This window comes from Panthera uncia, chromosome A2 (genome assembly GCF_023721935.1).
Source record: "Panthera uncia isolate 11264 chromosome A2, Puncia_PCG_1.0, whole genome shotgun sequence".
Classification (NCBI taxonomy): domain Eukaryota; kingdom Metazoa; phylum Chordata; class Mammalia; order Carnivora; family Felidae; genus Panthera; species Panthera uncia.
The window spans coordinates 4720636-4748070 of NC_064816.1; the positions used below are offsets into that span (position 1 = coordinate 4720636).

At 41.7% G+C, this 27435-nt stretch overlaps 1 protein-coding gene across 1 annotated transcript in view; it reads left to right on the forward strand.

The window, feature by feature from the left end:
• The first annotated feature begins 567 nt into the window (after positions 1–567).
• The window catches only part of LOC125928715 (putative adhesion G protein-coupled receptor E4P), a 69605-nt gene continuing 42737 nt past the window's right edge, over positions 568–27435 (forward strand). The window contains exons 1-10 of the mRNA XM_049639394.1: positions 568–589; positions 724–774; positions 3157–3276; positions 7979–8128; positions 10791–10831; positions 11457–11592; positions 12190–12297; positions 15282–15466; positions 16054–16221; positions 18550–18744. Of these exons, the coding sequence (XP_049495351.1) occupies positions 568–589; positions 724–774; positions 3157–3276; positions 7979–8128; positions 10791–10831; positions 11457–11592; positions 12190–12297; positions 15282–15466; positions 16054–16221; positions 18550–18744 (1176 nt within the window). The remainder of the gene's footprint in view (positions 590–723; positions 775–3156; positions 3277–7978; positions 8129–10790; positions 10832–11456; positions 11593–12189; positions 12298–15281; positions 15467–16053; positions 16222–18549; positions 18745–27435) is intronic.

Sequence of the window (27435 nt, forward strand, 5' to 3'; positions counted from 1 at the left end):
GCTCCTTTCAGCCCCGCCTCCTGATTTTCGGGGAGGGGCGAAGAGCTGGAGGGTGAGTAGCCAGCCGAGGGTCAAGGATCTAATCAATCTTGCCTGTGTGAGGAAGTCTCCCTAAGACCCGAGAGGCTGCTAGGGCTGGTGAAGCTGGTCTGCGGAGAGTGGCCTCCCGGAGAGGGCAAGGAGGCTCTGCGCCCTTCCCCTGTATCTTGCCCCATCCCTCCTCCATCCAGTGTTCCTGAGTGATACCTTTTCCTAACAGGTCAGCAATCTAGTAACTGCAATGTTTCTCTGAGCTGCTCCAGAGCATTAATGCAGCAGGAGAGGGAGGTGACAACTTAGGCTTTCTATGGTTTCTGAAGGGGGAGGGGGGGCAGGCTTGTGGGAGCAAGCCCTTAACCTGTGGGATCTGATGCTGTCTCTGGGTAGATGGTGCAGAAGTTGAGCTGAATTGTAGGACACCTAGCTGGTGTCAGAGCACTGATTGCTGGTGTGGGAAACGCCCCCCACCCCCCACACAAACTTTCGCACATTGAAACTGGGTGTAGACCCTCTTACAGCTGCAATCAGATGGCCCTGGCCCGCATCACTAGTATATGATGCCCTCCCTGACCCTCACCTTTGTAATCTGCCTGGAAGAATCTGCAATGAAGTCAGCAGGGTATGTCCGGCCCTATTCCCATTGGGCTTCAGCCAAGCTGAACTGTCCCCCTCTCTCTGTTCCAGGTCTCACTGTCCTGCTGGCTCTGTCAGGATCACATGTCAAAAATTCTGAAGGTGAGCTTACTCATTGTCAAATTCCAGGGAACGGAAATTAGGGTCTGCGACCTGCCTCAAGGAGAGGGAAGGAGCCCTTTTCAAGGGAGACCACATAAATCCTGCTGCCTTCTTCCTATTGCCTGCAGCTCCCAAGGACTGACCCCCCTCTTTGCATCATCATTGCCATTTATGTAACTCGTGCTTTGCACCAGGCTCAATGCTAAGCACATTGCACACTGATCCCATGCAATCCTGACATTCCTACAGAGAAGGTCCTGACCGTATCCTCACTTGACCAGTGGCCCTCTGGAGAAGTAGCTGGCTCAAAGTCACACAGCTGGTGGATGGTGGACTCTGCCCTTTCTTTCCGAGAGCCTGTGTCCAAGTCATGGCAGGAGATACTTTTGCTTTTCCCCATGTTCTGGGTTGAGTCCCTCCAGAAGCACACCCTGAGAGAAGGACCTGAGAACAAGTCACTTATCTGGGAGGTTGATGAGTTTGGGGGGTGATAGTTCATGGGGTCTGGAGCCTACGACCAAGAAATAATTCTTGAAGATATCTTTGTTGCAAAAAGGTGATTTTATTGAAGCATGGGGACAGGACCCCTGGGCAGGAAGAGCTGCCCCGGGACCATGAGGAGAAACTGGTGTTATACTATGGGGTTGTAGGAGGTCTAATCCAGGGGAAGTTTCTAGTGAGATTTTCATATTTCCTAAAAAGACTCACAGGATACTGGAGGCCTAGCTATTGTCAGGCTAAGGTTGTTTTTCCCTCTAGCAAAGTATTAGCATTAAGACAGTAAGGAGTTCCTGTAGAAACATTTTACTCTGCCTGCCTCAAGTATTTGTCAATGGGCTGCAGATTATAAGGAAATTTAGTTGTATCTTCCATTTCCTTCTGCCTTTGTTTCCCACATCACTATGGAGGGGTGATGGAGACTTAGGTCCTGCAGGACTATGATCTCTATTAGTTAACCCTGTGTTTTTCCCCTTCCCTTTGTTCTTGGGCAGCCAGGAGAGCCAGAGGAATATCACACATATATTGCACCTGGTGGGGAGGCAAGGGTTGCAGTGGCCTGTCAGCTTGCCGTATGTTCCCTCATCAGAGGTGATTCTAGGAAGTGCCAGGTGGGAGTGGGAAATTACCTGGGAAGGCGAGGAGCCATAAGGGTCCATTGTCAAGCAGGTTACATGTAACAATGGGAGCTGGGATGTACTAAGGAGTGTGCACCCCAGCGTTATTCCCCTTGATGAGCAAGGAAGCTGTTATCTTCTTAAACTTGTGGTAAAATATACATAACATAAAATTCACCATCATGATCATTTAAAAATGTGTAGCTCAGTGACATCAAACACATTTACACTGTTGTGTAACCATCCCCACGAACCACCTCCAGAACATTTTTCCTCTTCTAAAACTCTTCCCCATTGAACAATTCCCCATTTGCCTTCCCACCAGCCCCAGGATCCACCATGTGCTTTCTGTCTTTAGGAATTCGACTCCTCTAGGGACCTCCTGTATGTAGCATCAAACAGTAGTCATCCTTTGATGACTGCTTTATTTACCCACCGTAATGTCTTCAGAGCTCACTCATGTTGTTGTAGCAGGTGTTGGAATTTCCTTCTTTCTTAAAGCTGAATAACATTCCATTGTATGGATGGGCCACATGGTGTTTATTCATCTGTCAGTGGACTCGTGGGGTGTTTCCACCTTTTGGCTACTGTGAATAATGCAGCTATGAACACAAGTGTGCAAATATCTCTTCAAACCCCTGCTTTCAGTTCTTTGGGATATATACCTAAAAATAGAATTGCTGTATCATATGGTAATTCTATAAATTTTTTAATTATTAGTTTTGAGAGAGAGAGAGAGCATGAGCAGGGGAGGGGCAGAGAGAGAGGGAGAGAGAGAGCGGGGGAGAGAATCCCAAGCAGGCTCTGTGCCATCAGCATGAGGCCTGATGCGGGGCTTGAACTCATGAACTGTGAGATCATGACCTGAGCCAAAATTGGATGCTCAACAGACTAAGCCACCCAGGCACCCCCCCACACCTTTTTTTTAAACACCCTGACTCATGTCAGTCATTGATTGAGGGATCTGCTCCATTGCTAACCTGCCTTGTGAGCACAGAGGACTCTGGTGGCCAGAGAAAGCCCTCAGGTAGAGAAACTCAGGTGCTGACAGCGGGAAGTTCTGTTGAGCATAAGTGGTGCTGGTGGCTGAGGCTGGATGTGTGTGGGGCAGACACTGCAAGCATCTGTGTTCAGCAGTAGGAGGGGTGGGCAGTGGAGGCTAACAGCGCTATTCCGCTGACCACAGCATCTGAGACATCGTAAGGGCTTAAGGAATATTTCTTGAATGAATGAGTACATGAATGGAATGATCCTGTGTTCTCTGCAGGTCTCTGTCCCAAGTGCCCTGAAAATGCCAGCTGCTCCAACAGTACCCACTGTGCTTGTAAAGATGGATTTCAGTCCGTGTCTGGGAGGAAGTACATTGAGCCCCATGAGAAGTGTGAAGGTAATGATGGAATCCACATCATCCTGGAATCCCTGGACGAGGCAGGGGCATGTGTGTTCTATGGGTGTGCCAGTGACATAAAGATGAAGTCGTGCTACAGGATGGAAATGTCAGGGCTGTCTCAGTGCCCCTAGAGAAGTCCCTACCCTTTGTGTCCCCCTCACTCTCTCTGAGGCTGGCTTCATGTTTTTCTTTAGAGGAAGGTAGAGTTCCCAGGACCCTTGACGTTTCAAGCACTGGTTTTTGTTTGTTTGTCTGAGAATCCACAGGGGTGGGGACCGTGTCTGTTTTGTTCATTGCTGTATGCTGAGGACAGAGAATAATGTCACATAACAGAGACCCAATAAAAATGTGTAGTCCAAGAGAACAAATGAATAACTTACTATCTTGACAATATCTTCCATGATCTGGCCCCAGCTTAGTATTTCAGTTTCCCTTTTCACTGCTCCCTTCTGCTCCAGCCTAAATAAGCCTTTCTCATTTCCACAAATTCTAAAGGTCTATTTGAGTACACCAAAGACAAAAACCACTCCTGAATATCTGACCAGTAGAAATGGATAATGGCTTGGTGGAGTTGTGTAAATCCAGAAGGCAAAGCGAACCATGGTAGACGACTTAGGATTTACTCTATTTTATTGTGGCAAAATATATGCAATGTAAAATGTACCATTTTAACCATTTTGGGGTGTATCTTACAGAAGCATTAAATACATGCATATTGTTGTGCAACCATCCCCACTGTCCATCCCTAGAACCTGTTCATCTTCCCAAACCGAGATTCCGTTCCCATGAAACACAGACTCCCCACCCCCTCCCCCACCCCTGGCTCCCACCATCTACTCTCTGTCTCTGTGGATGGGACTCCTCTAGGGACCTCCTGTGAGTGAAATCAGACAATACTGGATTTATTTATTTAAATTAATTTTTTTAATTGTAAAATATACACAACAAAATTTATCACTGTAAATATTTTTTTTTTTACTTGTGAAACATTTTTTGTTTTTGTTTTGGTATGTTTTTTTCTTCAAATTTTTATGTAAATTCCAGTTAGCTGGCGTATAGTATAATATCAGTTTCAGGTGTAGGATTTAGTGATTGATCACTTATGTATAAAACCCAGGGCTCATCCCAACAAGTGCCCTCCTTAATCCCCATCACCCATTTAGCCCATTCCCCAACCCCCATCCCTCCACCAACACTCAATTTATTCTCTGTCATTAAGAGTGTGTTTTATGGTTTGCCTCTCCTTTTTTCCCCTATGTTCATCTGTTTTGTTTCTTAAATTATACATATGACTGAAATCATACGGTATTTGTCTTTCTCTGACTTATTTAACTTAGCATAATTATATATATATACATATATATATATATATCATATAGATAGATAGACAGATATGATATAGATATAGATATAGATATAGATATAGATATCACATCTTCTTTATCCCTCCATCAGCTGAGGACATTTGGGCTCTTTCCCTAGCTTGGCTATTATAGATAATGCTGTTACAAATATCAGGATGCTTGTGCCCCTTTGAATCAGCACTTTTGTTTCCTTTGGGTAAATAGTAGTGTAATTGCTGGTTCATAGGGTAATTCCACTTTTAACTTTTTGAAGAACCTCCACAGTGTTTTCCAGAGTGGCTGCACCAGTTTGCGTTCCCACCAACAGTGTAAGAATGTTCCCCTTTCCGCATCCTTGCCAACATCTGTTGTTTCCTGTGTTGTTAATTTTAGCCATTCTGACAGGTGAGAGTCACTATAACTATTCTTAAGTGTACAGTTCACTGGGATTAAGTATATTCACAATGTTGTGCAATGATCCCTACCCTCCATCTCCAGGACTTTTTTCATCTTGCAAAACTGAAACTCTGTCCCCACTGAACATTAACTTCCCGTTCTCCCTCCCCAGGCTCCCATGATCATACTTTCTGTCTCCATTAATTTGACTCCACCGGGGACCTCCTATAAGTGGAATCATAAAACATTGGATGTATCTATTTTTAAAGGTTTTTAAAACAGCTCAGGGAATTCTGTATTACCCTTTGCCCAATTCCCCTAAGGTTAGCTAACAATATGACCATACTACAATGATGAGAACCAGGGAATTAATATTGGTCTAATCGTGTTAAATAAACCACAGACTTTTTTTTTTTTACCAGTTTCACCAATTTTTCTCCCATTGTCCTTTTTTCCTGCTTCAAGAACCATTTCAGGATCCTATTTAGTTGCCATGCTCCTGAGACAGCAATCTGTGACAGATATTTGGCCTTTTCTCATCTTCCATGACTTTGACACGTTTGGTAGGACACCAGAGATGCCCTTTTGCACTTTGCTTTTTTTTCTTGATTAACAGTATATCCTAGAAATTACTCCAATTCATGTAGAGATATTCCCCACTCTTTTATGTAGCTGTGTGGGTAAACCATAGTTTATTCAACCCTCTTCTGTGTGTGAGGACATTTTAGTTGAATACTTAGGCTCTTTCCAATATTTGTGGGAGATGTGTCTTCAGGGTAGAGTCCTGGAGGTGAGGTGGCTTAGTTAGGAGGTAAATCCATATGTACCTTGATTAGCTACCCCAAATTTAATTCCAGTAGAGTTGTACCAATTGATATTCCCATCACCATTGCATGAAAGCACCTGTCTCCCCACCATCTTGCCGACAGAACATGTTTTCAGAATGCATTGCCAGTATGCTAGGTGAGAAATGGTATCTCAGTAGATTTTTCATGGTCATCTCTAATTATGAAATAATTTTTAAAGTCATCTCTATGCTCAATGTAGGGCTTGAACTCACAGCCCTGAGATCAAGAGCCAGCCAGGTGCCCCTAATTATGAACAATCTTGAACATTTTATGTTAGAGGATCATTTTTGTATCTTCTTTCTGAATTTCTGTTCACGTCTTTCCCCTATATTTTTTACTGAGTGTTTCTTTTTCTCCCAATTTTTTATTTCTTTATAGGTTAGAGATCTGGGTCCCTTGTCAGTAGTATACACAGAGAATATTTTCTCCGTGTTTGTCAATTGTCTTTAGACTTTGTTTATGTATTTTATTTAGCCATGCAACTAATTTAAAAAAATTATATAGGCAAATTTACTAAGGCACTTAAGTCTTCATTAAAATGTTTTCCCCTGCACTGAGATCAAAGAATTCACCTCTGTTTAATTCTAGTATTTGTATGGCTCCATTTTTACATTTGAATCTCTGATCCACGTAGAGTTTATTCTTAAGAATTGTATGAGATCCAGGTCTCATTTTATCTTATTTTTTAATAAGATCCAGAACCAGGATGAAGGGGAACCCCGTTTAAAGAAGGGAAATGTACAAAGGTAAAATGTGCACTTGTTAGACTGTTTGAGACTATTTGGTTCTGTGGCAGAAGACAGAAAAAAATCCAATGGGATATGTGAAATGCATAAGATGTGTCAAAATAGGTATAAGTAGTGGGGTGCCTGGGTGGGTCAGTTGGTTGAACATCTGACTTTGGCTCAGGTCATGATCTCATGGTTCGTGGGTTCGAACCCCATGTCAGGCTCTCTGTTGTCAGTACTGAGTGAGCTTTGGATCCTCTGTCTCCGTCTCTCTGCCTCTTCCCCGCTCATGCTCTCTCTCTCTCTCAAAAATAAATAAAAACACTTAAAAAAATAGCTGTAAGTAGTTAGTGGGTAGAACATATGTGCGTTAAACATAGAATGGAATGGAGAGAACAACAGTATTCATGAAATAATAAATATACTCAAAGAACGTAGGTGCTAAATGTTCATAGCACATAAATAAGAGGCATTTGATGCCCAAGATGTACAATATAAACAAAATATACACAAGCACTTAATATTTATGAGGTCTTAACTCAGTTACTCATTAGTGATAACCATTCTGGCCCATGTACCCTCTACCCAACACACACACCCCTAGACCAATAAAACCCATAATAGACTAATAGGCAAGTTGCAGCTTTTGGCTAAGTGTGCTTGTCCTGAGTCCTCCCCACAGAGGGAACAAGTGTGAGTCATTGATTGGCTCAGGGCACCTTCCATCTGTGAGTCCCTTTGCTTGAGTCGCAACTCTGGTCCGTCAGATAGATGTGGCAGATAGATGCAGGATGTGTGAATATTGCACGTGCCAGGACTTAGGTAGCAAAAGGTGAGCCTTATGCTTCACTTGTACCATTTCTTAAAGGCATGTGCACCTGCTCTATCTCTTTCCCCTTGCTCCTTGCTGTGTGTTTTAAGTTGACATAGCAAACTGTGTGATCCAAGCATTGAAAGAACCACTCCTCCTTCCTTCAGTGTTTTGACATACCACCATCATCAAAGCTCCATATGCACTAGTGTCTGTTGCTGGACTTTTGTCCATTGCACTAGCCTACTTCTTGGTTCATGCACCAGCCCTCGTTTTATTGAGGCTTTAAAGTGGATTTTAGCATCTAGTAGGGCAAATCCTCACTGCAGAGTTTTTCTGGCTATTCTTGCATGATTGTATCCACTGCCTTACTCCTTAAAGTCCGGGTAGATGTTTTTCACTAGTTAATTTATAAATTAACTTGAGAAGAACTATCACCTCTATGATACTGAGTCATCTTATCCAAGAACAGGTGTTGTTTATAAATGATGCTGGGTAGTTGAGACTCCATGTACAAGGGAGGATGGTATAGTTTGAGAACAAAAAAAAGTGATGTTTCCTCTTGATTTGCAGATATCGATGAGTGTGAGACTGGTCTGGCAAAGTGCAAGAAGAAATCCTACTGCAGAAATGAAATTGGAAGTTACTACTGCAGCTGTATCCCAAATTCTGTCTTCAACTTTGTGGCTGGCTTATTTAAATTAGATTATAAAGAGTGTTATGGTAAGGATTTCCAAATACTCTTTCCACTGTGAAAAAAGGAGGGGTGAGGGAAGACTTTGAAAGCTCCATTCATTTCAGGCCAGGGCAAGAGAACGGATATGTCCTGGCCCTCGTCCTGCATCCCCCCTGTTGTCCCTGGTAATCTTTTCTCAGAAGGCACCACCCAAACCCCCAGCACCAATCGTCATCCCTGTGTAGCTGCCTTGTAAGAGTAAGTCTCCTGTCTGGGTCTCTTTCCTGGGCTTCCAAAATGACATCTCTGATTTTCTGCTGGACTTCCCTACTTGTTTCTCCTCTGCTTTACTTTATTTTTTTTTAATTTTTTAATGTTTATTGTTTTTGAGAGCAAGAGAGACACAGAGCAAGCAGGGAAGGGGTATAGAGAGAGGGAGGCACAGAATCTGAAACAGGCTCCAGGCTCAGAGGTGTCAGCACAGAGCCCAACACGGGGCTCGAACTCATGAACCGCGAGATCATGATCTGAGTCAAAGTCAGATGCTCAACTGATTGAGCCACGCAGACGCCCCTCTCCTCTGCTTACTTTAAATTCAATTTCTATATTTATCTGTCTATGTACTAAACCCTGCAAGTTCACATGGACACCTCCAATTCTCATCCATCAGGGCTTGCTCTAGCCTTCCCTCTGTCCTTTGTTGTAACTTTCTCTGACACAAGAACCTGGCTCTCGCTCACCAGAATATGCTCATTCTTGTTTTGAGTTCAATACATTGGACTTCTGACTCTACCACTGAACCAGATGACTTTTGCGTAATGCCCTAACTTCTATATGCCTCACCTGTAAATGGGAATAACAATAACACCTACTGTACGAGTGATGTGTTGCTGCATAGTAAATTACCCCAGTGGTCATGACTTAAAAGAACACCTATTTTCCTACAGTGTATGTAGGCCAGGAATCTGGACATAACTCCCTTGGGTCCTCTGTTCCAAGGTTTCTCACAGCTACAAAGTGTTGGGCAGGGATGCAGTCTCATCTGAAGGCTCATCTGGGGGCGAATCTGCTTCCAAGCTCACTCACGTGGCTGCTGGCAGGATTCAGTTTTTTAAAGGCTACTGGGTTAAAGGCCTCAGTCCCTTTCTGGTGGCTAGTGAGAAGCTGTCAGCCTCTCTGGCTTGCTTTGCTATAGCAAGCACATAAGAATAGCTGGAAAGAGAGTGCAAATGAAAAAGAAGTTGAAGTCTTTTATGACCCAGTCTCAGCAGTGACATCCTATCACTTTTGCTGAGTTCTATTCATTAGCAGGGGTCTGATCAGGGGAGGAGGGATCCAAATGGCAGAGATCACTGAGAGTCCCTTCAGACACCTGCTTATCCCATGTACTGGGTGGAACAGAATCTCTCCAAATTTATGCCTATCCGGAACCTAGAGACATGATCTTATTTGGAAAGAAAGTCTCTACATATCTAATAAAATCAAAATGAGGTCGTACCAGATGAGGGTGGGCCCTTAATCCAATATGACTGCTATCCTTATAAGAAAAGAGAAATTTGGGGGTGCCTGGGCAGCTCAGTCAGTTAAGCACCTGACTCTTCATTTTGACTCCTGTCGTGATTTTGTGGTTCATGAGAGCAAGCCCTGCACTGGGCTCCGTGCTGACAGCACAAAGACTGCTTGGGATTCTCTCTCTCCTCCTCCCTCTGCCCCTCCCCCACTCACACATTTTCTCTCTTTCTCAAAAACAGATAAACTTTAAAAAAAAAAGAAAGAGGGAAATTGGATGTAGAGACACATACACTCAGACATGCAAAGACAGACACAGAGGCTGGGGTTCTGCTGCCACGAGCCAAGGAACAGAGAAGATTGCAACCACCAGAAGCTAGAAGCAAAGAAGGATCCTCCTTAGAACCTTCAGAGAGAGTGTGGCCCTGCCAATAACCCTTGATTTTGGACTTTAAGCCTCCAGAACCATGAAAAAGCACATTTCTATTGTTTTAAGCCACCCAGTTTGTCGTACTTTATCACAGCAGCCTTAGGAAACTAACACACCTCACGTACCCATTTTGATTATTAAGGTGTGTAAAATACTCAGTGCAGTGCTAGGTACCTAGGAAGGCTCAATAAATATTAAGTCACATGACCCTGTTCTGGAACCTTCTGTGTTTCTTTACACGAAATAGTGTGTATTAAGGCACTTTATATACCATGTTGTGTATACAACTGCCCGTACTATTATTGCTTGTATAATATTAGCCCAGTTAATACCCATTCCTTCAGGAAGCCTTCTCTGCACCCCACATGTGCTGGAGCTTCTCTGTGCACTCCCAAGATATCTCATCCTATTAAGAACATGCTGGTACCTTGCGATGACTTAATCATTTTTTTTTTTCATTAACCTAGTGACTTTCCCACCAGACTTCAAACTTTTTTGTCTCCTTATCAACTTCTACCCATAAGGTTCAATACTGTTCTTGGCTTTTAGTAGCTGTGCAAAAAATACTATTGACTGAATTATTGAACTGGAGGCTCCACCCTAATTCTCTTTTAAATTCTACTGTAGAAGATATTTGTGACTTCTTAGAGGGGACTTGGGCAAGGATGGGAAGCATCAGAGAAATACCCAACTTGAGAGTGTTTGGAAGAGAGATGTGAGCTAGGCATGTTATCTCCCACATCCCACTCAATGGCTACTTTTCTTTTCAGAGGCCACTGGTGAGGAGATACAGGTCTCAAGGGGCACTCAGGTGAGTAAAGTGAAGCCTAGGTCTGGGAGACATCTGGCCAATCTTTCCATGTTATTCTCTCATTTAAATAACTACCATGGTTCCCTCTGCCAGTGTTCCCTCTGGTTTAGGACACACCAGCTTTCACATAGGAATGATTTTGTCCTCTCTCCCAGGTACCTCAGAAAACGTCTGGGGACATTTCTGATTGTCACAACTAGGGTGCTACTGGCATTGAGTGGGTAGAGACCAGGCATGCTGTTATGCTACATTATCTGGTCCCAAATGTTAATAGAAATTGAGAAACCATGGGAAAGGCTTTTAGTGCCTCAGCTGTTGTTCAAAGACCAGCACCAGACATCTCGAGTTTCATTCCACCCCTATCATCACTTCCATCCCTGTCTTCCTCTGTAAAGCACTCTTCGTGAGTTTCAGACACCTCACCCTTTAGGCCCTCGTGCTCCCATAAATACAATGGAGTGAATGATTCTCCCTTCACAGGGCTGTGCATGATAAATGAGAAGACAAGCTCCAGGTTGAAAGCACAGAGCTTTGCCTTCTAGGCTCACCCAACCACACTCAAGTAAATTCCTGCTTTCTTAAGTTCTAGTACGAGTCTACCTAATTAGCTTTATTTCTTTGCAAGGAAATTCTGGTGAACAATGGGAGCAAAAATCACATTGCAAAAGTGGCGACCCAAGTACTTCAAGACATGGAACTGATCATATGGACTGAGACTTTAGCTTTTCCAGGAAAGTATGAGAATGCTACGCTTGGTATAGGTAAGAAACAGAGCATTTTCCTTATGACCAAAAAAATTTTATGAGTGTGATCTTTTGTCAGACTTTGTGTTTATGTGTTTATGTGACATGGAGAATTCAAGGGATTTTTCCCAAATGCAGACCTGTTCCAAAGTGACTTTTCTGGGAAAACTTTTAAATGTTTAGCTTCTCTTGCTTAAAAAAAGTAAGCCCCCCCCCCCATTACCAGGTACTCCAGTATAAGATGATTTAAAATTTTTTGATCTTTAAATATTTTTTTCAATATATGAAATTTATTGTCAAATTGGTTTCCATACAACACCCTGATCTTTAAATATTGTATGTAAAGTCTGAGATTGCTCACCCTAGTTCCAGCTTCAAGAATCATGGCCATCTCCTCTCTTCCCCTGGGTGGCTGTGGCCAGTGCGTGCTGCTTAGCTCATTTTGACCATCTCATCCCTATCAGCCAGAGATGTGGAAGGGAGTGCCATCTGGCCTACCTTGCATACAGAAAAGGAAATCACCAGTAGGGTGCCTTTCAAAGAAGGGAGTTAGTTCTTCAACAAATTTCATATGTGTGAGAAGTGAACAAAGCAGGACTCTCTTAATGTTTCCAGTTTATGAAACCAAGAGGTGCAATGACACAAGTGAGAAGACTCTTCTGGAGGCTGGAAATAACACTATGGATATCAACTGTACTGATGCTTTCAAAGGAACCATAGGAGGTACTGTGTTCAAGTTGGATTCTCCTGACCTCCAAATTCTAGGCACTGTTGTCTCATTTCCAGGTGGCTGGGGCAGGAGGTGGGGACTTAAAGTTTTTGAGGCAGGGGGGACTCTACATGGTGGTCACTAACCAGACAATTTGAGGGACACACTTGGTGTGTGTACTTTATGACACACTGAGGTTCATACAGGTGTCCTTGACATGCTTCCTTAAAAGGGACAGGCTGATGTATGCTTGGTTTCCATATGATGGTCTGAAAAGACAGCACTTGCAGGTGGCAGATGATTATTACCTTGAATGCTCTTTCCCTTGAGAAGTACTTTATAATCACCCTATTTTAAATCGTCCCCCAGTCTTCCTCTGTACTACGAGTTGGCAAAATTTTTCTGTGAAAGGACCAGGTAGTAAATTTTTTTTCTCAAGTTTTTGTTTAAATTCCAGTTAGTTAACATATAGTGTAATATTAATTTCAGATGTAGAATTCAGTGACTCATCACATACATGCCCAGAGCTTATCACAAGTTCCCTTCTTAATCCTCATCACCCATTTAACCCATCCCCCTGCCCACCTTCCTCCATCAGCCCTCAGTTTGTTTTTCATAGTTAAGAGTCTGTTTTATGGTTTGCCCCTCTTTTTTTCTTTTTTCCCCTGTATTCATCTATTTTGTTTCTTAAATTCCACATATGAGCGAAATCATATGGTATTTTTCTTACTCTGACTGACTTATTTCTGTTAGCATAATACACTGTAGCTCCATTCACGTCTTTCCAAATGTCAAGATTCCATTCTTCATTCTTATAACTAATATTCCATTATATATATATACACACACACACATACACACACACACACACATACACACACACACATACACACTACATCTTCTTTATCCATTCATCAGTCAGTGGGCATTTGGGCTCTTTTTGTGATTTAACTATTATGTACCCCTTCACATCAGTATTTTTGTATCCTATGGGTAAATACCTAATAGTGCAATTGCTGGATTATAGGGTAATTCTACTTTTAACTTTTGGAGGAACTTCCATACTGTTTTCCAGAGTGGCTGCACCAGTTTGCATTCCCACCAGCAGTGCAAAAGAGATCCTCTTTCTCCACATCCTCACCAACATCTGTTGTTGCCTGAGTTGTTCATTTTAGCCATTCTGACAGGTGTGAGGTGGTATCTCATTGTGGTTTTGATTTGTATTTCCCTGATGGTGAGTGATGTGGAGCGTCTTTTCATGTGTTTGTTGGTCATCTGTATATCTTCTTTGGAAAAATGTCTGTTCATGTTTTCTGCCCATTTTTTAAGTGAATTTTATTTTCTGGGTGTTGAGTTTGATAAGTTCTTTATAGATTTTGGATACTAACCCTTTATCTGATATGTCATTTGCAAATATCTTCTCCCACTCTGTAGGTTGCCTTTTAGTTTTGTTGATTGTTTCCTTCACTGTGCAGAGATTTTTTATTTTGTGAAATCCCAATAGTTTATTTTTGCTTTTGTTTCCCTGGCCTTGCTTAGGCAAGGTGATCTTTGTTATAACTACTCAAGCCTGACGTTGTAGTGGGAAAGCAGCGATAGACGATATGTAAATAAAAGGGCATGATAGTGTGCTAATAAAACTTTATGTACAACAACCAGTAGTAGGCTGGATTTGACTCTCAGGTCATAGTTTGCCACCCCTCCTTTATTCCATCATCTTATTTAAATTTCCGCACAGAATCCACACTATGTAATATTTTCTTAATTAGTTTGTTGCTCATCTCCTGCTATAATATCAGCTCTCTGATGGCAGGAACTCAGCCTCTTTTCTTCATTGTTGTATCATAATGCCTAAAACACTATCTGGCACACACTCGATGCTCAATAAATATTTGAATGAATGAATGAATAAATTAATGAATGAATGCATGAAAAAATATTTCAAAGAGAAAGACCTGGTTCTCTGGAGAGGGTGAAATACCAGCTGCATTTTCTTCAGAAAACCCCCAGCTTTCCACAGTGATTAATCTTCACTCCTTATTATGAGCTGTTTGATGGAGAAGGGAGAGGGAAAAGATCTTAAAATGAGTTGATTTTTTAAATGGAGTAAATAATAATATAGGTGGTAAGTGGATTTGACTAAAACTGGGATGGTGGCTGATGAATAATTGCAGCTTAAGAAATGTTACATCATGTGGGGTACCTGGGTGGCTCAGTTAGTTAAGCGTCCAGCTCTTGATTTCAGCTCAGGTCAAGATCTCATGGTTCATGGGATCAAGCTCTGCATAAGGCTCTGTGATGGCAGCATGGAGCCTGCTTGGCATTCTCTGTCTCCTCTCTGCCCCTCCCCGACTCATGCTCACATGCACTCTTTCTCAACATAAATAAATAAACCTTAAAAAAAGAAATACTACATCATGCTACAGAGCATCATATGTGCATTTACCTTCTGTGAATTAAATTCTTTTTGCATGAAAAAAGGGGAAGAGGATGAGAGGGAGAGAAAGAGAGAGAAACAGAAAGAGGGAAGAATGAGAGAATGAATTAAATAGAATGCATCATCCTGCATATCTTCCCATACTTTTCTAAATTGGATATCCCAGAGTGAGCTTGAGATGGACAATGGGAAGGTGTGGTTTCCTCATCCTACCTGAGTGCCACCTGCCTTTCTGAGGACAAACATCTGGCCTCATGGCTCTGATTTTGATATCTAAGTGCTCATGTATATTTTTACAATACATCACGGGATATGTTGCATGTATATCTCTTATGTGTGGTGCATTTTGATATGTATTAATTATGTTTGTATGTGTATTAATATGTACTACATATACAAAGTGCTATACCCGAAACCACACGATGGGGCAACATAAGAGCTTTCCAAGGGCAATTTTGACTGTATGTAACATTTGCCTTATGACTCTCACACAAGATACTAGTGTACCAATTTCCCATAATATGGATGCTTTCTAAAGCGATTTCTCTTCTGTTTTCTCAGATAGAAGTGCAGTTGCACTTATCACTTATCAATCTCTTGGGGATATTCTGAATGGATCTTTTTTTAATGATGGAAGAGGGACACAGGGGGTGAAAGTGAACTCTCGTGTCACAAGTGGCACCATTGGTATGAAGGAAAAAGTATATCTCTCTGAACCTGTGTTCCTGACCTTCCAAAATATACAGGTGAGCAAACTCCAGGGCTGGATCTCTGTGCATTACCTCAAAGAGGTATGTTATTAGGGTTCTGGCAAGAAACTGAATCCAACTCTGCTTATTCAGAGTTAAGAGAACCAACAAGAAATGTTAAGGCACCCAGAGATTGCCACCAAGGGAAGTTATTATCATATTTAAGCCTAAAAAGGCAATGGAAGGGTGAGAATTATTGAGCCCAAGGAAAGCTGGAGGGTTGCCCTGCTGGAGATGGAGGCATCCTGGAACAGAAGAAGCATCTAGCAAAACACCTGACCTCCTCCTTTCATCTAAGGACTTCTCACTGGTACCTCTCACTGGTTGTCCCAACGACAAGGAACGTGGGTAAAGCAGTTCATAAGGGTCAGTCCCTGGGGCTCTGAGATGACCAGAGAATGGCAGAATAAATGAAGAATAAACCCCACAGTAAATGTGGTCATATGAAAGTCTTCCCCACAAGTGTTCTCCACGATAGGATTTTCTCTGATTCCAGTTTCCAAAACAATGCATCCATGACTAACCTATAAAATTGAGATAATCAAACCAGAAAGAGCTCTACTCTCATGCTATTCTCTTTCCAGCCTGGTGGTGCAAGAGCAAAATATTTCTGTGTCTCCTGGAATGCATCAGAGGAGGGGGGCGCCTGGTCAACGGAGGGCTGCTCTCATGTGGGCAGCAACGATTCACACACCCGATGCAAATGCTTCCACCTTTCCAGCTTTGCTGTTCTCATGGCTCTTGTTCCCAAGGTACCAAGATTCATGGCCCCCTCCTGGAGTCTGTGTCCTACAAAGGGTGAGATCGTCCTCTCCATGTCTTAGAAAGAGACTCTAAGATAAGGAATCAAGTGGCAGTGGCTCCCTTGAGAGGTAATTCCAGGAAGCACCAGTAAAGGGACTGGGGAAGTGAAATGAGAAAAGAAAAAAAATCAAGCTAATGTGGACAGCATTATCAAGCCAGTTACCACCGTGGGCATCTGGAACTTAATTCCTTCTGGAGTGTTCTGGGAATCAGTGTAGGAGACACACCTGAGTCATCCTAACTGAACAGCGGGAGAGCAGGTGTATTTATACACCACCTCCTCTCAGGCATTGGTTGAAAGCTGCACCCAGGGGTTGTTAATTTTGGCATTTCCATGGGCATGAGCAGAGTAAGCTCAAGCTATCAGGTAAATCCTTCAAACATTGGACAGTTGGATTGTCAGCCCCTGTCAAACATTGGACAGTTGGGTGGAATCTAAGATGATCTGGAATCAAACATCCATTATTCTGCAAGCAGTGGTTACAGCTGGTCAGATGGGAAGGAAAGCCACTGACTATCACTAACGAAAAAGCATAGCTCCTTCAACTTCCCAGGTCCCAACTACAGCTACGATAAGCCACGTTTAAAGAAATTTGCCTAATTTCTTCCCCTATTTCTTTTTAGCTCTCATTTATTGAACAGTTACTGTATCACAAAACATTTTTTAGCTCTCATTTATTGAACAGTTACTGTATGACTGCATGATAAAATGAGGTCATGCATTATATTGCACATTTAAATGCATGACCTCATTTTATTCACTCAACAAATTCGTGTATGACTGCTTACTATATGCTAGATGCTGTTCTGGGCATTGAGGATACAGCAAAGAACAAAACAGATAAATCCCAACCTTCAGATGGCTTTGGAGAGCCCTGTTGTCCAATAAGATCACAGCCACATGTGACTATTGGGCACTTGAAACGTGGCTAGTGTCACTGAAGAACCAAATTTTTTTTAATGTTTATTTTTGAGAATGAGAAACAGTGTGAGCAGGGGAGGGGCAGAGAGAGAGAGAGGGAGACCCAGAATCTGAAGCAGGCTCAAGGCTCTGAGCTGTCAGCACAGAGCCTGACATGGGGCTTGAACCCACGAACTGTGAGATCATGACCTGAGCTGAAGTCAGCTTAACCAACTGAACCACCCAGGTGCCCCCCAAATTTTTAATTAAAAAAAATTATTTTAGAGAGTGTGTGAGCAAGGGAGAGGGGCAGAGAGAGAGAGAGAGAGAATCTTAAGCAGGCTCTGTGCTGAGCATGGGTCAGGGCTTGATCCCATGACCCTGGGGTCATGACTTGAGCCAAAATCGAGTCGGATATTCAACTGACTGAGCCACCCAGGTGCCCCTCCCTAAATTTTAAATTTTATTTAATTTTAATTTATTTAAATTAAGAAGCAGTGTGAAATGTTTTTCCATTAAACACAACTTTATTGGCAGGACTTCATTTCACTTCTATCACCAAAAATAATAGGATCTGGGGGTGTCTGGGTGCCTCAGTTAAGCGTCTGACTTCCCTTCAGGTCATGATCTCATGGCTTGTGGGTTCGAGCCCCACGTCAGGCTCTGTGTGACAGCTCGGAGCCTGGAGCCTGTTTTGATTCTGTGTCTCCCTCTCTCTCTGCATGAAATACACACTGGATTTTGAAGACTTAATGTGGAAAAAAATACCAAAGACCTCATTAATAGTTTATTTATATTGATTGTAATTTAAACTGATTACACTTTTGCTATATTGGTCATATTATATATAGTACATTGGACTGATAATATTTTGAACATACACTATTAAATTAATTGGAGCTGATTCTTTGCACATTAAACATTTTTTTAATGTTTATTCATTTTTTGAGGGGGGTAGAGGGGCAGAGAGAGAAGGAGACACAGAATCCAAAGCAGTCTCTAGGCTCTGATCTGTCAACACAGAACCCAATGCAGGTCTCAAACTACACAAACTGTGAGATCATGACCTGAGCTGAAGTCAATCTTCAACTGACTGAGCCACCCAGGCGCCCTCTTTTCACATTTTAAAATATATGGCTACTAAAAAATTTTAAATTCCACATGTGGCTCACATATTTCTGTTGAACAGCACAAGGCTAGTGGTTTTGGGTTTTCAATAACCTTGTGTGGTAAATGCACCCATTTTGAAGATGGGAATATCAACTCTTAGATTAAGTCAGTTGGAGAGACTGAACTGGGACACCCATATAACTCTCCATCAGGCACATAAGCACAGAGCTGGAAACTATAACAGATTCTTCACTTTGGCTCATAGGTGGATCCTGTGCTGACTATGATCACCTATGTGGGGCTGAGCCTCTCTCTGCTGTGCCTCCTCCTGGCAGCCCTCACCTTCCTCCTGTGCCGACCCATCCAGAACACCAGCACCTTCCTCCACCTGCAGCTTTCCATTTGTCTCTTCCTGGCCCATCTGCTCTTCCTAACAGGGATTGACCAAACTAAGCCTGAGGTAGGTGCTATTTTGTCTGTTGTCATAATCAAATCTAGCCATTTTGTCTTGAGGAAGGATGGGGAGGGAGACAAGAATCAGCAGTGATAGTATTGGGGGAAAAACAACTTTCCATTTCAATTCTCCTCATCTGTAACTCTGAATAAGACCGGTACTTTCTGAGAAGCCATTTAGCAAGCTGATAGAGAGTCAGACTGATAGCATTAACCAAGGTAACAGTACCTGCTGTAACAAAGAAACTCCAAAATGTTTGTGGCTTAGCACAAGAGTGGTTAATTTCCCACTTATGTATCCACAGAGGGTGAGAAAACTGGTTTGAAGGGTGTCTATCCTCCAACTTCAGGCTGATGGAGACTTCTTTATCTACCATACACAGCTTTCAAGGTCATCCAAGAGTCCTTTCCATTTTAGCCAAATGGAAAGAGAAAAGAACAAGGCAGAGTCCCGTGAGGGAAGTTTATATGGGCCATCTTGGAAAATGGTGCACATCACTTCCCTTCACATCCTATTGGCTAGAAATCAGTGATGTTGTCACACCCAAATACAAAGGGTGTTGGGAAATGTAGTCTCTGGCTGGGAAGTCCCATCCCAGTGACATGTCTATAGTCTGGAATCAGGAGTGGAGTGAGTCTTAAATTTCGGGTGGACATTGGCTTTGCCACTGTTAGCTTTTGTCTTCATCATGATTACATTCATCATCATATTCAGGAAGAATTGGAGCTAAATGTTTTCCAAAGCTCCTTTTAACCCTAAAAGACTATGATCTCACAGCTAGAAGGTTATGAAAGTACTATTTCCCCCCTTCCCGGGGAGGCAGTATATTATTACAGTTAAGGGTAAGTATAGTCTTGGTGGAGGAGCCAAGATGGCAGAACAGCATGGAAGTTTTTTGTGTGTCTCGCGTCCACGAAATACAGCCAGACCAACACTAAACCATCCTGCACACCTAGAACACTGATCTGAAGATTAATACAACAATCTGCAAAATATGAACCACAGAATTCAGCAGGATGCAGCACGGAGAGGTGAACCGGGGGAGACAGAAGCCACAGAGGACAGGCAGTCACTTTTGTGTGCAGAGAAAGGATGGAGATGGGGGGAGAATATGGGGAAAACGCCCCTCCCCAAAAGCAGCTGGAGAGAAGGTGGAAAGTTGGAAACAGCCTCAGGGACTGAACTAAAAAGGGAGAAAGAATAAAGGAGAGGGTTTAAATTCCATTAAGACTGTAAACGGGGAGTGCAGAGTCTGAAACTCTGCAGCTCGATACCCGGCAGTGCTCTGGTGGGAAGGACGAATCCCCAGGAGCAGAGTGGGGCCCGGGAGGCTCTCAGGCCACACAGGGAGAAGTGGCTCCACTGCTGGAAGGACATTTGATAGAGGCTGTGAGGCCACCTGGCCTGGAGACCAGGGTCCAGCAGACCCTGGAGAACGGCCACATTCTCTGGTGCTAGAACAAGGTCATTAAGGGTGAAGGCTGGTGCCAGATGTGTGTTGTGATTTTCCATAATCCCTGAGGTGCTGCTGCTACACTGTCTTGTGAACTTTTTCTGGGCAGGCTGGCACCTGGCCGCAGTCTCTGGGCATCAGCAGCAGCATGGTCCCACAAGCGTTCCTGGATGTGGCCAGCACCCGACCATTGCTTGGTGAGGGGTGGAGGGGGTCAAAGCCGCAGTCCCTCAGAAGTGGGGGGCCACGGAAGACAGCTGCATCTGAGACAAAACTTGGGAGGGAGGTGCTGCCTGGGGCTTGGTCATGGACAATGTAAAAGTGGGGAGTAGACAGAAGCCTAAACAAAGGACGGGTGTGCGATTGCTGATTGGGGAGAACAGAGTTCCGATACTAGAGACTGGGTAGCTGGGTGGCGCCATTTTCACCGCTCCTGCGCATGTACATACACACCTACAAGCCCCACAACAATCCACCCCAGTAAGCTAAGCAGCGCCGACTAGTGGAGAACAGAGCCATTACACTAAGCCCCGCCCAACTTAGCCAACCTCGCTCTTCAAGAACACAAGTCTCACCTCCTGCTTAGCTGATAGACTATATAAAGTGCTTCATAGTTTGACTTCTAGGGGAAAATGAAGTAATTTCAGTTATATTTCAGTCTGTTAGTCAGTACAACTATTCAATTTTCTTCCTTTATTTTCTCTTTTTTGTTTCTTTTTCTTGAATACAGAAAGAAAAATTCATTTTTATTTTCAATTTTTATTAAAAATATTTTTCTTTAATTTTTTTATACTATATTTTTTACTTTTGTGTAATTTTTTCGAATTCTATTTTACTTCCATCATTTCATTTTAGTCTACTTCACTGTATTCATTTTTTTCAAATTTTCAAATGATTTCCTTTTTCCCCCTCCTTTTTTCACTAATATATCAAGCCACTTTCAACACCCAGACCAAATACACCTAGGATCTAGCATCATTTATTCGATTTTGTGTGTGTGTGTGTGTGTTTGCTTTTAATTTTTTAATTTTAATATTTTCTTTTTCATTTTAATTTTTTCTACCTCATTAATTCCTTTTCTCCCTTCAAAATGATGAAACAAAGGAATTGACCCCGAAAGAAAGAGCAGGAAGAAATGACAGCCAGGGACTTAACCAACACAGATACAAGCAAGATGTCTGAACCAGAATTTAGAATCACGATAATAGGAATACTAGCTGGAGTCGAAAATAGAGTAGAATCCCTTTCTGCGGAGATAAAAGAAGTAAAAGTTAGTCAGGATGAAATAAAAAGTGCTATAACTGAGCTGTAATCTTGTACAGATGCTGCGGCGGCAAGGATGGATGAGGCAGAACAGAGAATCAGCGTTATAGAGGACAAACTTATAGAGAATGATAAAGCAGAAAAAAGAGGGAGACTGAGGCAAAAGAGCATGATTTAAGAATCAGAGAAATCAGTGACTCATTTAAAAGGAACAACATCAAAATCATAGGGGTCCCAGAAATGGAAGAGAGAGAAATAGGGGTAGAAGGGTTATGTCAGCAAATCATAGCGGAAAACTTTCCTAACCTGGGGAAAGACACATCAAAATCCAGGAAGCAAGAAAGTTTCCATTAGATTCAACAAAAACCAACCATCAATAAGGCATATTGTAGTCAAATTCACAAAATAGACAAGGAGAAAATCATGAAAGCAGCAAGGGGAGAAAAAAAATCCTTAACCTACAAGGGAAGACAGATCAGGTTTGTAGCAGACCTATCCACAGAAACTTGGCAGGCCAGAAAGGAGTGGGAAGATATGTTCAATGTGCTGACTCAGAAAAATATGTAGCCAAGAATTCTTTATCCAGCAAGGCTATAACTCAAAATAGAAGGAGAGATAAAAAGTTTCCCAAATGGACAAAAATTAAAAGAGTTTGTGAGCACTAAACCAGCCCTGCAAGAAATTTGAAGGGGGACTCTCTGAGGGGAGAAAAGATGAAAATACATACATACAAACATACATACATACATACATACATACATACCAAAAGCAACAAAGATTAGAAAGGACCAGAGAACACCACCAGAAACTCCAACTCTACAAGCATTATAATGACAATAAACTCATACCTTTCAGTATTCACTCTAAACGTCAATGTACTAAATGCTTCAATCAAAAGACTTAGAGTAACAGAATGGATAAGAAAACAAGATCCATCTATATGCTGTTTACAAGAGACCCACTTTAGACATAAAGACACCTTCAGATTGAAAGTAAGGGGATGGAGAACGATCTATCATGCTAATGGTCAACAAAAGAAAGCCCGAGTAGCCATACTTATATCAGACAATCTAGACTTTAAAATAAAGACTGTATCAAGAGATGAAGAAGGTCCTTATGTCACAATTAAGGGGTCTATCCACCAAGAAGACATAACAATTGTAAATATTTATGCACCAAATGTGCAACACCCAAATATATAAATCAATCACAAACATAAAGTAACTCATCGATAATAATACCATAATAGTAGGAGACTTCAACACCTCACTCACAGCAATGGACACATCATCTAATCAAAAAATCAACAAGGATGGGGAGCCTGGGTGGCTCAGTTGGTTAAGCGTCCAACTTCAGCTCAGGTCACGATCTCGCATTCCGTGAGTTTGAGCCCCGCGTCAGGCTCTGGGCTGATGGCTTGGAGCCTGGAGCCTGCTTCCAATTCTGTGTCTCCCTCTCTCTCTGCCCCTCCCCCATTCATGCTCTGTCTCTGTCTCAAAATAAATAAATAAATAAATAAATAAATAAATAAATAAACGTTTAAAAAAATCAACAAGGAAACAATGGCTTTGAATGACACACTGGACCAGATGGACTTAACAGATATATTCAGAACATTTCATCCTAAAGAAGCAGAGTATACATTCTTCTCCAGTGCACATGGAATGTTCTCCAGAATAGACCACATACTGGGACACAAATCAGCCCTCAGCAAGTGCAAAAAGATCGAGATCATACCATGCATATTTTCAGACCACGATGCTATGAAACTTGAAATCAGCCACAGGAAAAAAATTGGAAAGGTAACAAATACTTGGAGACTAAAGAACATCCTACTAAGGAATGAATGGCTAGCCAAGTAGTTGAAGAGGAAATTAAAAAGTATATGGAAGCCAATGAAAATGGTAACACCACAGCCAAACCTCTGGGATGCAGCAAAGACAGTCATAAGAGGGAAGTATATAACAATCCAGGCCTTCCTAAAGAAGGAAAAAAGGTCTCAGATGCACCTTACACCTTAAGGAGCTGGAAAAAGAACAGCAAACAAAACCCAAAACCAGCAGAAGACAAGAAATAATAAAGATGAGAGCAGAAATTAATGCTATCAAAACCAAAAAAAAGTAGAACAGGTCAATGAAACCAGAAGCTGGTTCTTTGAAAGAATTAACAAAATTGATAAACCACTAGCCAGTTGAACAAAAAGAAAAAGGAAAGGACCCAAATAAATAAAATCAAGAATGAAAGAGGAGAGATCATAACCAACACAACAGAAATAAAAACTATAATAGAATATTATGTGCAATTATATGCCAATAAAATGGGCATTCTGAAAGAAATGGAAAAATTCCTAGAAACATATACACTACCAAAACTGAAACAGGAAGAAATAGAAAATTTGAACAGACCCATAACCAGTAAATATATGGAATTAGTAATAAAAAATCTGCCAAAAAACAAGATTCCAGGGCCAGATGGCTTTCCAGGGGAATTCTACCAAACATTTAAGGAAGAGTTAACACCTATTCTCTTGAAGCTGTTCCAAAAAATAGAAATGGAAGGAGAACTTCCAAACTCTTTCTATGAGGCCAGCATTACCTTGATTCCAAAACCAGACAGAGACCCCACTAAAAAGGAGAACTATAGACCAATTTCCCTGATGAACATGGATGCAAAAATTCTCAACAAGATATTAGCCAACTGGATCCAACAACACATTAAAAAAAAACTATTCACCACGACCAAGTGGGATTTATACCTGTGATGCAAGGCTGCAAAATAATTAACGTGATTCATCACATCAATAAAAGAAAGGACAAGAGCCATATGATCCTCTCAATAGATGCAGAGAAAGCATTTGACAAAATACAGCATCCTTTCTTGATAAAAACCCTCAAGATAGTAGGGATAGAAGGATCATACCTTGAGATCACAAAAGCCATATACGAAAGAACAACTGATAATATCATCCTCAATGGGGAAAAACTGAGAGCTTTCCCCCTAAGGTCAGGAACAAGACAGGGATGTCATTCTAACCAGTGTTATTCAAAATAGTATTGGAAGTCTTAGCCTGTGCAATCAGACAACACAAAGAAATAAAAGGCATCCAAATCGGCCAGGAGGAGGTCAAACTTTCACTCTTCACAGATGACATGATACTCTATATGGAAAACCCAAAAGATTCCACCAAAAAACTGCTAGAACTGATTCATGAATTCAGCAAAGTTGCAGGATATCAAGTCAATGCACAGAAATCGGTTGCATTCCCATTCACCAACAATGAAGCAACAGAAAAATCAAGGAATCAATCCCATTTACAATTGCACCAAGAACCATAAAATACCTCGGAATAAATCTAAGCAAAGAGGTGAAAAACCTATATGCTGAAAACTATAGAAAGCTTATGAAAGAAATTGAAGAAGACACAAAAAAAATGGAAAAATATTCCATGCTCCTGGATAGGAAGAATAAATATTGTTAAAATGTCGATACTACCCAAAGCAATCTACGTATTCAATGCAATCCTTACCAAAATAACACCAGCATTTTTCACAGAGCTAGAACAAATAATTCTAAAATTTGTATGGAATCAGAAAAGACCCCGAATAGCCAAAGCAATCTTGAAAAAGAAAACCAAAGCAGGAGGCATCACAATCCCAGACTTCAGGCTGTACTACAAAACTATAATCATGAAGGCAGTATGGTACTTGCACAAGAACAAACACTCAGATCAATGGAACAGAATAGAGAACCCAGAAATAGACCCACAAATGCATGGCCAACTAATCTTAGACAAAGCAAGAAAGAATATCCAATGGAATATAAACAGTCTTTTCAGCCTATGGTACTGGGAAAACTGGACAGCAACATGCAGAAGAATGAACCTGGACCACTTTCTTACACCATACACAAAAATAAAATGGATGAAAGACCTAAGACAGGAAGCCATCAAAATCCTCGAGGAGAAAGCAGGCAAAAACCTCTTTGATCTTGGCCACAGCAACTTCTTACTCAACACGTCTCTGGAGGCAAGGGAAACAAAAGCAAGAATGAACTACTGGGACCTCATCAAAATAAAAAGCTTCTGCACAGTGAAGGAAACAATCAGCAAAACTAAAAGGCAACCGACAGAATGGGAGAAGATATTTGCAAATGACATATCAGATAAAGGTTTAGTATCCAAAATCTATAAAAAACTTATCAAACTCAACACCCAAAACACAAATAATCCAGTGAAGAAATGGGCAAAAGACATGAATAGACACTTCTCCAAAGAAGACATCCAGATGGCCAACCGACACATGAAAAAATGCTCAACTCACTCATCATCAGGGAAATACAAATCAAAACCACAATGAGATACCACCTTACACCTGTCAGAATGGCTAATGTGAACAACTCAGGCAACAACAGATTTTGGCGAGGATGCGGAGAGAGAGGAGCTCTTTGGCACTGATGGTGGGAATGCAAACTGGTGCAGCCACTCTGAAAACAGTATGGAGATTCCTCAAAAAATTAAAACTAGAACTACCCTATGACCCAGAAATTGCACTACTAGGTATTTATCCAAGGGATACAGGTGTGCTGTTTCAAAGGGGCACATGCACCCAAATGTTTATAGCAGCACTATCAACAATAGCCAAAGAATGGAAAGAGACCAAATGTCCCTCGATGGATGAAGGGATAAAGTAGATGTGGTATATATACACAATGGAGTATTACTTGGCAATCAAAAAGAATAAAATCTTGCCATTTGCAACTATGTGGATGGAACTGGAGGGTGTTATGCTAAGCAAAATCAGTCAGAGAAAGACAAATATATGACTTCACTCATATGAGGACTTTAAGAGACAAAACAATGAACATAAGGGAAGGGAAACAAAAATAATATAAAAATAGGGAGGGGGACAAAACAGAAGAGACTCTTAAATATGGAGAACAAACAGAGGGTTACTGGAGGGGTTGTGGGAGGGGGGATGGACTAAATGGGTAAGAGGCACAGATTCAAGGAATCTACCCTTGAAATCATTGTTGCACTATATGCTAACTAACTTGGATGTAAATTTTTTAAAAAAGAGTAAGTATAGTCTTGGGGTGCCTGGGTGGCTCAGTCAGTTAAAGCATCCAACTCCGGCTCAGGTCCTGATCTCACAGTTCATGAGTTCAAGCCCCGCATTGGGCTCTGTGCTGACATGTCAGAGCCTGGAACCTGCTTCGGATTCTGTGTCTTCTTCTCTCTCTGCCCCTCCCTGCTCTCACTCTGCCTCTCTGTCTCAAAAATAAATAAGCAATAAGAAAAATTTAAAAAGATTAAGTATAGTCTTTAAAGATGGTTTGCATTTCAAATCCATTTTTATTTTTTAGTTGTATGATCTTGGGTGAGATTTTAATCTCTTTGGGCTTTAGTTTCCTCATTAGAAAATGGGCAGAGATTGGCAAATGACAGTGCTGAGGCTGAGTCAGGCCTACCTTCTGTTTTTGTAAAAAAAAAAAAAAATCTGTTTTGTAAAATAGTCTTTTTTTTTTTTTTATTGGAACCATAACTACCAACGTCTGAGGGCTTGAGAAGAGAGATGTCCCAACTCAAATAGATGGAGCAAATTCTCTCTTCCTCCATAAAAATTTAATTTCGGCTCTCCATTGATTGGATGATGCCCACCCTCATTGGTTAGGGTTATCTTCTTTGCTCAGTTTACTGACTCAAATGGTAATATATACCTGAAACACCCTCACAGACACACCCAGGAATAATGTTTTACCAGTTATCTGGGCATTTCCCTTAGCTCAGTTGAGTTAACACAAAAAATTAAGCATCTCACCTACCCAAAGGATAAGGGCCATGGAATATTCATCTACCAACTCTGATCCATCATGGATCTGAGGACTGTTTGTGTGGTATTTATTCCTCAGCACTTCTGGCCTGCCCCATCCATGGGGTAAGCATGGGCCAGTGAGAGCTCCCCAAAATGTGTTGCCCATAGGCA